The sequence below is a fragment of the Notolepis coatsorum genome (assembly GCF_963971535.1).
Source record: "Notolepis coatsorum genome assembly, chromosome: 3".
NCBI lineage: Eukaryota > Metazoa > Chordata > Actinopteri > Aulopiformes > Paralepididae > Notolepis > Notolepis coatsorum.
In genome coordinates this window covers 172,571,492-172,585,325 of record NC_140167.1, presented here as the reverse complement: position 1 = coordinate 172,585,325, position 13,834 = coordinate 172,571,492, and the positions used below count along the sequence as shown (strand labels likewise).

General features: G+C 48.1%; 1 protein-coding gene across 1 annotated transcript in view; it reads right to left on the bottom strand.

Annotated features, from left to right (window-relative positions):
- The window catches only part of kcnh3 (potassium voltage-gated channel, subfamily H (eag-related), member 3), a gene marked incomplete at both ends in the record, with an annotated part of 760,365 nt that overhangs the window by 118,787 nt on the left and 627,744 nt on the right, over nt 1–13,834 (bottom strand). The window contains one exon of the mRNA XM_084311435.1: nt 2,762–2,963. Within this exon, the coding sequence (XP_084167561.1) occupies nt 2,762–2,963 (202 nt within the window). The remainder of the gene's footprint in view (nt 1–2,761; nt 2,964–13,834) is intronic.

Below are 13,834 nucleotides of genomic sequence, written 5' to 3'. Positions count from 1 at the left end.
TATAACCCAATATGGGGTCAAATCAACTTGGAGGTTGGGTTATTTTGACCCTTAAAATGGGTCGTTGGTATAACCCAATATGGGGTCAAATCAACTTGGAAGTTGGGTTATTTTGACCCTTAAAATGGGTCGTTGGTATAACCCAATATGGGGTCAAATCAACTTGGAGGTTGGGTTATTTTGACCCTTAAAATGGGTCGTTGGTATAACCCAATATGGGGTCAAATCAACTTGGAAGTTGGGTTATTTTGACCCTTAAAATGGGTCGCTACTATCCGTTTATTTGACCCAAGTTATGGGTCAAATGAAATAACCAATAATATTGGGTCAAATTAACCCACACACTGGTCGGGCCCTTTTTGACCAGTGAATTGGGTCAAAAATAACCCAAATTGGGTCAAATTTGACCAATCTGTTTTTAGTGTGTGCAGAATATAGTATAACCAATATCCCTCTCCTCTCCCCCTCCTCCTCACTTTGTCTCTCCTCTCCCTCCTCCTCCTCCTCTTCACTCTCTCCTCTCCCTCCTCTTCACTCTCTCTCCTCTCCCTCTTTCTCCTCTTCACTCTCTCTCCTCTCTCCTCTCCCTCCTCCTCCTCTCCCCCCTCCTCCTCACTTTGTCTCTCCTCTCCCTCCTCCTCCTCCTCCTCTTCACTCTCTCCTCTTCACTCTCTCTCCTCTCCCTCCTTCTCCTCTTCACTCTCTCTCCTCTCTCCTCTCCCTCCTCTTCCTCCTCTTCACTTGCTCTCCTCCTCTTCACTCTCTCTTCCTCCTCCTCATTGTCTCTCCCTCCCTCCTCCTCCCACCAATCATATATAATATATAATAATATTTGACTAGTAATATTTATAAACCACACCTTCCCTTTCTCTCTCCATCACACGTCCTCTGACTGCTTCAGAAAAACAACACAGCTGCATTGATCACTATCATGAAATATGAATCAAAGTAAACAGTGGAGAAGGTGCAGACGAGGGTCTGTATAAAGGTCCCATGGAAAGTAAATAAAAATAACTTTTTGGGCGATTTTACACAATTCCTGTGTAATAAAATGCATTGTTTTGTATTTTTAATCAATTACTTTGGTGGACCACTTTCACCCACCTGCACTATAGCCAACCCAAGAGATAGTTGATACGCTAGCACAGAGGAAAATCGCAAAACGCAGAAACGCTACAGTAAAATAGTAACGTTAATACACTATTGACACATGTGCAGACAGTTGACAGTTGCTGAGTAATGATTTGACAACTTCTGTCCATAATAAACCCTGACAGTGAATCAATGGCCAATGGCTCAGCTTCAACTCCCATATGAAATGCACACACACACACACACACACACACACACACACACACACACACACACACACACACACACACACACACACACACACACACACACACACACACACACACACACACACACACACACACACACACACACACACACACACACACACACACACACACACACACACACACACACACACAGAGGAGTACCGCAAACGCTAACGTTAATACACTATTGACACAAACGGATGAATGAACGAGGTCCTACTGCTAATTAACTAATTACGACGTACTGTACACAGTATGTACTTACTGATTTGATACTTTCTTTCGGTCCTGAAGACTTGGTACAGGCTAGCTCCTTTCTTTAGCAACAGCCAGGAAATCCCAGCAGCATTATAAAGTCCTTCGAAAAATCCCAAAACTAACTTGGCCCATTGCTTGTGGAGCACGATATCATTAGGAAATTAGTGCAAGGACGTATTCGCTGCCCGTTTTTGGTAATAATTTCAATGTTACACTAACTTCCTCGAATTGTTGATTGTGGGTACAACCACAGAAGGAGCTGAGGTATGCAGATCAGATTTCTTACACGTCAGCGATTGATGTAAATTCAGAATGGCTTGGTTTAGTGGGGGCGGTTCTTGTCTCAGCTGAACTGGAGGAATCGGACTGGGTAGACATTTCACATCTAGTCAGTGTTGGTACAACCCCACATTGCTAGAAAACAATGCAAACCACTGGAAAAGGCCATTTATTTGCTTTATGCAGCCTTAACACAAAAGGATGACCCTCATGCATAGCAAATTTGCATCAAATTCAAAATCTCTCTCAGGTACAGCTGTGTTGTGTTTACAGAAGACGTTATAAAACATTATGCACTCCATGACTTTTAAAATGTCTCATTTGCATGTAATAATATGTGTCTATCAAGGTTTTAAACGTCTCTCTCTTTCTCTCTCTCTCTCTCTCTCTCTCTCTCTCTCTCTCTCTCTCTCTCTCTCTCTCTCTCTCTCTCTCCTCTCTCTCTCTCTCCCTCTCCCTCTCCCTCTCTCTCTCTCTCTCTCTCTCTCTCTCTCGCTCTCTCTCTCTCTCTCTCTTTCTCTCACACACGCACGCACGCACGCACGCACGCACGCACGCACGCACGCACGCACGCACGCACGCACGCACGCACGCACGCACGCACGCACGCACACACACACACACACACACACACACACACACACACACACACACACACACACACACACACACACACACACACACACACACACACACACACACACACACACACACACACACACACACACACTTTGAGTCAGAAACAAACATAGTATCAATGAGAGTATCAATAATACACCTGCAAAGATCAAAGGATATCTAGTTTTTGGCGCTCAAGCGTTGGCGACGAAACACGAGATTGTTCGTTTTTGGCGCAGAAAGAGTTAATACTCGTGCAGACTAACCGATGTCCCAGGACCCGGGGTTCTCGATCTCCTTGCGTCCTATGAAGTACCAGACACAGGCCATCCAGTGGGCCAGCAGGGCGAACATGGACATGAGCAGGGTGAGCACCACGGCGCTGTACTGGGAGTAGCGCTCCAGCTTCTGGAGCAGCCGCAGCAGCCGCAGCAGACGCACCGTCTTCAACAGGTGGACTCCAAAGTACTGGGAATAAACACACGAACATACGATTTTATTTATTGTATTTTTTTTTTTTTTATTATAAATTTTGTATAATTTCTTATTATTTTTATAATTTTTTATTTCTTATTTAAAAAGAAAAGTATTGATCTCCTTTGGGAAATTCGGGCGTCATAGCAGCATGGGGAGGGGAGGTAGAGGTATGGGCAGGGTAATAGTAGAAAGATATATAGGCAAAGATTTTATCTGAATATAAAAATATGAGGAAAAAAGAAACAGTGTAAACAATATAATTAACTCTGAATATAAAAATACAAGAAAGTAAATAGTGTAAACAAAGGTGCAGATGAGGGTCTGAATGTTGTCTTTTCCTTTACATAAATAAAGACATTTCCACCATAAATTGATGCAGAAAAGGCACACATTTGTGCATAAAAGTATATCAAAAAGTGTTTGACGCTCAGAATTTCATGGGGGAGGACCCCCGGACCCCCCACTTCAAGTGCCCCCCCCCCAATGTTGAAAACAAACCTACGCCCATGCATCAAACACCGCAGACACCATGTCGTAGAGTAACAATGTATTCTATAGAGTAACAACATAGAGATATATTGTGAAAACCTAAAGTCTAAAGAGTGGTTTTCCTTTTGCGATAATGTAAGATTAAAATTATCTTTGCAATTCATTTCTATGTCAATCCTTTTGTCATTCTGACATTTATTTTATGTTACTTACAGTATATTAGGTGCTTGTCACCACAAGCATTCTTTCAAAGCTCTTCCCGAATGTATTCCTATGGAGGGTCCCATATCAATATGTAATCCTGCTCTTATATAAGCTATGGCTCTGGTATAAGAAACATACAAGGTGTTCTGACTAAATGATGCAACACTAACACTGCACCTTGTACGTTTGTAAATCTGTGAAGAATATATGCAACATGTCGTGCATATTATGTGCTTTGAATACATTTTGAATCAGTATTTCATCATCTTTCAGCATTTCAAGCGTGGGTGCATTAGGAATTGAGCGTATCCGCACTCATTTTAAAGAGCACATATTGAGGCCATTTCCCAGTTTCATATTAGCATACATTTTCATTACTATTTACAAACATTTGCATGTTTTTTATGGTCAAAGAGCACCTAGTTACTGCTCCACATGCAGCTGTCATTCAGCAGTCAGCCTCAGTCAGCCTCAGGCACTTTTGGCTCCTGTCTCTATCAGTGAAAATGATCTCTTTCTCCCCTGTGCGGCTGTACATCCAGGTTCACAAAATTAGATCAAACTGTAAAACTAGGCATGGCCGATCAGATCCAGCAATTTTATATCGTATTTCTCGCCTAAAGAAGGACATTTTAGTAAACCAATAAAAAATAGAACGGATAGTTTACGAGTGAGCCGCCATCTTGACAAATGGAGATTCTTTCTTGACATAACATGCCAAGAGTACATGTGTTACATAGTGATGTGGTTATTAACGGAAGGGAAGGAGGCATTCTAGCAGGAAAGGCTGGACTACAAACAAGGCATTTCAAGCAGTTCGAGAAACAGAGGAACTGTTGGAGAAAATGTAGTATAATTAACTGCTGTAATTATACTTGTTTTTATTAATCAGTGTTAACTTCCATTTTGGAACCCAAGATAAAGTGACTTCGCCAGAAAATCATTACAGGGACCAGTTGTCTAATCACTACAAGGAGATGTCTCAGCAGAGATACCAAATTGAAATACAGACACCTAGGACAGCTTCAAAGGAACACACACAATGAAAACAGGTGATCACACTAGAGTGTGATTTATCAGGCCCTCCTGCAAAAAACAGAGACAGAGGAGGGGACCGCCCAAGGAGCAGCCAGTAATATAAATGTTAAAGAAAGTCTTTTTACTTTGGAACGTGATTTATTATATTAGAAACCAAATACAACTTAATTTGCAATACCAGTTTATAATAAAGTGTATAGCTTTCAATAATAACTCATTCTGTAACCAAGCTATTCAATAATCAGTCTATGCTGTGACACTAAGGGAGATCGTGTTATGGTTTGTAACCGACCCCAATCGCACAACACAAGACAGGTATGATGGTTTGCCAAGAAACAGATATTTATTGAACAACAGGGAAAAACAGGGAAAAGGGCACTGTCCCTTTAAGGGAGAATCACAAATACAGGAATATAATATGAGGGGAAGGAAAGGTGCCTTTAAGAGGCGGGCAGGAAAAGGGAACACTATGGGAAGGTAAGGGAACGCCTAAGGGAAGGTTAAGGGAACGCCTTGGGACAGAGGAACTAGAGACTAGGTAAACAAGGGACAAGGAGAACTAGGGATAGGGGACTAGGGACAAGGAGAACTAGGGATAGAGGACTAGGGACTGAGGAGAACTAGGGATAGAGGACTAGGGACTAGGAGAACTAGGGATAGAGGACTAGGGACTAGGAGAACTAGGGATAGAGGACTAGGGACTAGGAGAACTAGGGATAGAGGACTAGGGACTAGGAGAACTAGGGAAGGAGAACTGGGGACTAGGAGAACAAGGGACAAGGAACTAGCTGGAACTAGAGGGGGAGAACTTGGGACAGGAACTAGGTGGAACTAGAAACAGAGGGGACTGAGGCCCGCGGAGGCGGGCTGGGGAACAGGGAGGAACTGGGGACTGGTGGGAAAACATCTGGGCCGCTCTGCAGGACAGAGGAGAGAGTTAATGCACAAAAGGGAAAAAACAGAGCAGGTGCAGAACAGTCCAAATAACAAAGTGAACAAAGTAATAATATCTTCGTGTGACAAACACACAGGGGGAGATGTAAAGTCCAAAAATACTATTCTAAGTGAGAACCAAAAACAGAGGCATTACGCTGGGAGAAGAAATGTCCAAACTAACTAACAGAGGCAATACGCTGGGAGAGTGACATCACAATCAAAACTCACCCAGGCGTATGCGTAAAGGTACAGGAACAGCAGCGGGAACGGGGGCAAGGGCACTACGCTGAGTGAGTGACATCACAATCAAAACTCACCCAGGCGTATGCGTAAAGGTACAGGGACAGCAACGGGAACGGGGGCAAGGGCACTACGCTGAGTGAGTGACATCACAATCAAAACTCACCCAGGCGTATGCGTAAAGGTACAGGGACAGCAACGGGAACGGGGGCAAGGGCACTACGCTGAGTGAGTGACATCACAATCAAAACTCACCCAGGCGTATGCGTAAAGGTACAGGGACAGCAACGGGGCGAGGGCATCGCCACCGGGTGGCTGGCTGTCCGAGCCGAGGGACAGAGTGCTGGAACAGTGGCGGGCGGCGAGGGTGTCGTCCACCGGGTAGCCGACTGTCGGAGCCGAGGAACAGAGCGCTGGAACAGCGGCGGTGACGAGGATGTCGTCCACCGGGTAGCCGCTGTCGGAGCCGAGGAACAGGGTGCTGGAACAACGGCGGTGGCGAGGATGTCGTCCACCGGGTAGCCGCTGTCGGAGCCGAGGAACAGAGTGCGCGCCACACCTTGGTGTGCGCGTCGGAACAGTGGCGGTGGCGAGAGCGTCGTCCACCGGGTAGCCGCTGTCGGAGCCGAGGAACAGAGTGCGCGCCACACCTTGGTGTGCGCGTCGGAACAGTGGCGGTGGCGAGAGCGTCGTCCACCGGGTAGCCGCTGTCGGAGCCGAGGAACAGAGTGCGCGCCACACCTTGGTGTGCGCGTCGGAACAGTGGCGGTGGCGAGGGCGTCGTCCACCGGGTAGCCGCTGTCGGAGCCGAGGAACAGAGTGCGCGCCACACCTTGGTGTGCGCGTCGGAACAGAGAGACGCCTCGGGGTGCGTCTGCGAGGAGGAGTGTGCCAAGCACGAAGGTCTGGAAGATGCGCATCAGTGCGCTGGTACGGAGGAGCGTGCCAAGCTCGAAGGTCTGGAAGATGCGCGTCAGTGCGCTGGTACGGAGGAGCGTGCCAAGCTCGAAGGTCTGGAAGATGCGCGTCAGTGCGCTGGTACGGAGGAGCGTGCCAAGCTCGAAGGTCTGGAAGATGCGCGTCAGTGCGCTGGTACGGAGGAGCGTGCCAAGCTCGAAGGTTCTTGGAAGATGCGCGTTGCGCGCAGGTCTGGAGAGCGTGCCAAGCTCGAGCGTCCTTGGAAGATGCGCGTTGCGCGCTGAGGACTGGAGAGCGTCTGCGCTGGTCTGGATGTGCGTCAGGACGAACAGCTGCGCGGGGGTCTGCAGTGGAACGCTGGGGTGCCTCCCGTGGAAGTACAGGGAGCGCAGACCAGTCTCCCCCACAGGCAACGGCGACAGCTGGCGAAGGCTGGAGCAAACATCTCGACGCCGGAGAATGGAACAGCATAGGCAGACAGAGGATCTCCCGAAAGAGTCTAGATGTTTAGAGAATATGACTCGGCAAGTATACAACACGACCCCACGCCAAAACGAGGGGAAGCGCCCTGGTATTTAAAGCCCACAGGGGGACTAATTAGCCTGCCACCACAGGTGCGAGAGATAATAGAATATCAAACAGGTGTGGCCACTAAGGGTAAGGAACGAGAGGGTGGGGGCTAGAGAGAGTGAGTAGGGAATTCCTAACAGTAGGCTTAAAGAAGACAGAGAATAGGGAATTCCTAACAGTAGGCTTAAAGAAGACAGAGAAAAGGTAGTGAGCAGCGGGCAAAACCTCACAGTATCCCCCCCTCCAACGGGAGCCACCCGGCGACCCAAAACAAATACAGACAGAGTGGCAGGGGGCAAAACAAGACAAAAACAAAGGCACTGGCCAAGCCAGTAGGGGAAGCCACCACAAGAGTGGGGCTAGCAAAAGAAACAGGGTCGCCGAGGGGTAACTAGGGTAGCAGAGGGGCAACTGGTCTAGAGGAACTGGGTCTAGAGAACTAGTCTAGCGAACTGGGCAAGAGAACTGGTCTAGAGAACTGGTTTAGAGAACTGGTCTAGAGAAACTGGTCTAGAGGAACTGGGTCTAGAGAACTGGTCTAGAGCAACTGGTCTAGAGGAACTGAGGGGCAAGCAGGGTAGCTAAGGGGTAACCATGGAAGCACCGGGAAAGGGCTAGCAGAGGGAAGGTTAGCTGCCAGGGCACTGATAGCTACAGGGCCTATGCTAGCTGTACTGCTACATCAACATAGAGGCTGCGCAAGCTGCCGGAGCCAGGCTAGCAGAGGGAAAGGGTAGCTGCCAGGGCACTGATAGCTACAGGGCCTATGCTAGCTGTACTGCTACATCAACATAGAGGCTGCGCTAGCTGCCGGAGCTAGGCTGGCAGACAGGGCTGGACCAGCATGAGAGCACAAGCTAGCTGGAAGGACAGTCCTAGCTGTGTGAGAAAAACTGACCTTGCTAGCTGAAAGGGCAGTCCTAGCAGTGGGATAAACTACACAAAAAAGTGGAGGCCATGCAGAGGGACCGGGTTAGCTGCTTGGGCATGGCTAGCTACAGGGCCTATGCCAGCAGCAAGGGCTGCATAAACAAAGAGGCTGTGCTAGCAGCCGGGGCTAAGCTAGCAGACAGGGGCTCTGCTGAGGGACTGGGTTAGCTGCCAGGGCATGGCTAGCTACAGGGGGGTCAAACAGGGCAAAACGGGAAGCAAACAGGGGAGCTAACCGGGGAGACTAACAAGCTAAACAGGGGAGTAACAGGCTAACAAGGGAGCTAAACAGGACTAACAGGGAAGCTAAACTGGGCTAACAGGGAAGCTAAAGGGGAGACTAACAAGCTAACAGGGGAGCTAGAGGGAACAAGAAAAAAAAAGGCAAACTCAACATACACAGTCTGTGCTGGCTGGGGTCGTCGATTTGGTGGGGTCGTACTGTTATGGTTTGTAACCGACCCCAATCGCACAACACAAGACAGGTATGATGGTTTGCCAAGAAACAGATATTTATTGAACAACAGGGAAAAACAGGGAAAAGGGCACTGTCCCTTTAAGGGAGAATCACAAATACAGGAATATAATATGAGGGGAAGGAAAGGTGCCTTTAAGAGGCGGGCAGGAAAAGGGAACACTATGGGAAGGTAAGGGAACGCCTAAGGGAAGGTTAAGGGAACGCCTTGGGACAGAGGAACTAGAGACTAGGTAAACAAGGGACAAGGAGAACTAGGGATAGGGGACTAGGGACAAGGAGAACTAGGGATAGAGGACTAGGGACTGAGGAGAACTAGGGATAGAGGACTAGGGACTAGGAGAACTAGGGATAGAGGACTAGGGACTAGGAGAACTAGGGATAGAGGACTAGGGACTAGGAGAACTAGGGATAGAGGACTAGGGACTAGGAGAACTAGGGAAGGAGAACTGGGGACTAGGAGAACAAGGGACAAGGAACTAGCTGGAACTAGAGGGGGAGAACTTGGGACAGGAACTAGGTGGAACTAGAAACAGAGGGGACTGAGGCCCGCGGAGGCGGGCTGGGGAACAGGGAGGAACTGGGGACTGGTGGGAAAACATCTGGGCCGCTCTGCAGGACAGAGGAGAGAGTTAATGCACAAAAGGGAAAAAACAGAGCAGGTGCAGAACAGTCCAAATAACAAAGTGAACAAAGTAATAATATCTTCGTGTGACAAACACACAGGGGGAGATGTAAAGTCCAAAAATACTATTCTAAGTGAGAACCAAAAACAGAGGCATTACGCTGGGAGAAGAAATGTCCAAACTAACTAACAGAGGCAATACGCTGGGAGAGTGACATCACAATCAAAACTCACCCAGGCGTATGCGTAAAGGTACAGGAACAGCAGCGGGAACGGGGGCAAGGGCACTACGCTGAGTGAGTGACATCACAATCAAAACTCACCCAGGCGTATGCGTAAAGGTACAGGGACAGCAACGGGAACGGGGGCAAGGGCACTACGCTGAGTGAGTGACATCACAATCAAAACTCACCCAGGCGTATGCGTAAAGGTACAGGGACAGCAACGGGAACGGGGGCAAGGGCACTACGCTGAGTGAGTGACATCACAATCAAAACTCACCCAGGCGTATGCGTAAAGGTACAGGGACAGCAACGGGGCGAGGGCATCGCCACCGGGTGGCTGGCTGTCCGAGCCGAGGGACAGAGTGCTGGAACAGTGGCGGGCGGCGAGGGTGTCGTCCACCGGGTAGCCGACTGTCGGAGCCGAGGAACAGAGCGCTGGAACAGCGGCGGTGACGAGGATGTCGTCCACCGGGTAGCCGCTGTCGGAGCCGAGGAACAGGGTGCTGGAACAACGGCGGTGGCGAGGATGTCGTCCACCGGGTAGCCGCTGTCGGAGCCGAGGAACAGAGTGCGCGCCACACCTTGGTGTGCGCGTCGGAACAGTGGCGGTGGCGAGAGCGTCGTCCACCGGGTAGCCGCTGTCGGAGCCGAGGAACAGAGTGCGCGCCACACCTTGGTGTGCGCGTCGGAACAGTGGCGGTGGCGAGAGCGTCGTCCACCGGGTAGCCGCTGTCGGAGCCGAGGAACAGAGTGCGCGCCACACCTTGGTGTGCGCGTCGGAACAGTGGCGGTGGCGAGGGCGTCGTCCACCGGGTAGCCGCTGTCGGAGCCGAGGAACAGAGTGCGCGCCACACCTTGGTGTGCGCGTCGGAACAGAGAGACGCCTCGGGGTGCGTCTGCGAGGAGGAGTGTGCCAAGCACGAAGGTCTGGAAGATGCGCATCAGTGCGCTGGTACGGAGGAGCGTGCCAAGCTCGAAGGTCTGGAAGATGCGCGTCAGTGCGCTGGTACGGAGGAGCGTGCCAAGCTCGAAGGTCTGGAAGATGCGCGTCAGTGCGCTGGTACGGAGGAGCGTGCCAAGCTCGAAGGTCTGGAAGATGCGCGTCAGTGCGCTGGTACGGAGGAGCGTGCCAAGCTCGAAGGTTCTTGGAAGATGCGCGTTGCGCGCAGGTCTGGAGAGCGTGCCAAGCTCGAGCGTCCTTGGAAGATGCGCGTTGCGCGCTGAGGACTGGAGAGCGTCTGCGCTGGTCTGGATGTGCGTCAGGACGAACAGCTGCGCGGGGGTCTGCAGTGGAACGCTGGGGTGCCTCCCGTGGAAGTACAGGGAGCGCAGACCAGTCTCCCCCACAGGCAACGGCGACAGCTGGCGAAGGCTGGAGCAAACATCTCGACGCCGGAGAATGGAACAGCATAGGCAGACAGAGGATCTCCCGAAAGAGTCTAGATGTTTAGAGAATATGACTCGGCAAGTATACAACACGACCCCACGCCAAAACGAGGGGAAGCGCCCTGGTATTTAAAGCCCACAGGGGGACTAATTAGCCTGCCACCACAGGTGCGAGAGATAATAGAATATCAAACAGGTGTGGCCACTAAGGGTAAGGAACGAGAGGGTGGGGGCTAGAGAGAGTGAGTAGGGAATTCCTAACAGTAGGCTTAAAGAAGACAGAGAATAGGGAATTCCTAACAGTAGGCTTAAAGAAGACAGAGAAAAGGTAGTGAGCAGCGGGCAAAACCTCACAGATCGTTGAGTGTGACTGAAACTCGCATGTGGACAGCTGACAAAAGAACATTTGCATATGTGGTAGATTTTAACATAGATCATTCTAATGGGAGTTCAAATTAAACTAATGTGTAAAAGTCTTATAGAAACAGTCAAAGTGGAACACTTGGCCCTCAAACTATAGTTCATAGATTGTGTGTGTGTTTACAGAGACTGATTGACATTGTGGCCACACAGAGGTCGATTTACATATAGAGTGAGTGGTCAAATAATTCTATTTACGACAGGAACCTGAGGGCCATCTGCCAGGCCAAGGAAGAGCTTAAGACAATGGGCTCTGTCGATCGGAACAAAGGACCAATAGGTCACATAAACATGTTATCTCGCTGGAGTCTCCTGTGACATACACTTAGAGACAGAAGTCTGAGGAGGAAAGTTTAAGTTTCACTATTGCTGTAACTAAATGTATGTTTAAATCCTTAATTTAAGCTCCAAACAAGCTGTAGCTATTTCCTGGTATATTGTACTTGTAATCTTGAATTCTGAAGCCATATTAAACTGTGTAAAATCAGATGATGTAAGTTAAAAATATAAATAGAATAGGCTTGTTTATATTAGGGTAAGAATTCATAGATAATTAGTTTTCACTTAAAGTGAAAATAAGTCACTATGAAAAGAAATGTGTTTAATATCTCTGTGTTTATGTGATCAATGGTAATTCAAATATAGATATTAGGAATAGATATTAGGAAATGAATAAATGCAATGTATTAAAGTAGATTGTTAGATTGAATGAAACAAATGAAAGTATATTTGACTGTGTAAGGACCGCCTCCGTTTGCATTCAAACATAGAGAGGCGGTGATTGGACAAACCACAGCTTATGATGTCATCACAATGAGCCGCTGGGCCTTGGGATAAAATGAGATGTTGTGATGGGGAGGGACACTCTGGAAACCCAACTCACAGGACAACACCTCTTACCACCCATCCACACTCAAGGCAGGCAGGTCGGCAGAAGAACAAAGGACATCGCTTTTGGAGGGAAAAACAGAACTATACTTTGATCCCTAGCCAAGGGAACAAAGCCATCATCAACTATCATTCTTCATCTACTATAAATATTAGTCTGGTTGTTATCAAGACGGCATAGGGTCTTTGATCACAATTATAGCATTTCTTTATTGTAATTTGTATACAACTCTTAACTTTGATTAAACAGCTGTTGTTAACTACCTTTTCCTCCTAATTCCTTCTGCCTGCACCGCTGAGAAGATAAAAGTAATTCCCAGAGCTTTAGAGTTATTGAAACAACGCAGAGTACTAACCACCCGGTTCTGATACAGAGCAGAACCGTTATTGAGCTTGGGAATCTACTTCATTTTGGTGTCGCGACCCATGAACAAGCGGCGGCCCAGGACGAGACATTTTTTTTTCTTCCTTCACTAATCGACCTCATCAGCGGACGACGGGGACACAGCTGCGGGAGCTTCGTTCCTTGGGACAGAGGTGAGTGTTGGAGGAGAATGGGCTGTTCTGTTCGAACAACAAGGGGTTGGGAAAAGCAATTGCTTCATGTAAAATTATGTGAAGTAATTGAAAGACCTCATGTTATTGTAATATGATGACGTATTGGAGGCACAGACTATCTGATTATTGGCAATGGTATTAGCGTCGCATGACGGCAGATGAAAGGCTTTTCTGGCTAGGAAGCGCGGTAAATCTGGTGTGTATGACAGGGGCGCGTTCTGAGTATATAAATTCCCTAAAAATTATTCTCAGGAAGAGGGCGCGAGTAATGGTTGATTAAGATTTGATTGTTCTGAATGGAAAGAGAGCTGTGTATAGGAAGGGCTCTGTTGCTATTTAGAACATGCAAATCAGGTATGGTAAAGATGCGTGGGAACCTTCATGATCGGGGAACGTGGTTTGTGCGATTACAGGAATAACACGTAGTAATTAATAGAAGGTAGGGGTGCCGGTGTGTTCAAGAGGCTCAATAATAGAATGGTTTACTGGCTGATCGCGTGATAGACAGGACGTGTCTGCGGGAACCTATTCAGCCGAATTAAATGAAGATGTGTGTTCGTCCTTAGGCATAGAATCGAATTGGGTCCGGAGATCCCTTTTTAATCTTGAGCGAAACCGGCATGTTGATTGAATTACGTGCGCTGTGATACGAAAACAATGTGCTTAAAAACAATTCAGTCGAGATGACTGATAAGTACTTAGTGGGAATTCGATTACGAAGCTATGGTAAGCTTAAACATTCAGTATAAAAGTGTGTGCGATTACGTTTGATCTCGTGTTTACTAGTCGCGCTGCTGTGCGACGTTCGAGAGACGATAATATGTGCGTGAATGGAGGTTTGTATTTTTATTTGTAGTTAGGAAGCGTGTATGATTGCAATGGTTGGAGAATGGCTATGGTTAGGTATGATTGGTGGTACGTATGAGAATATTGTTGTATTATTATGTAATTTGAGTCACCG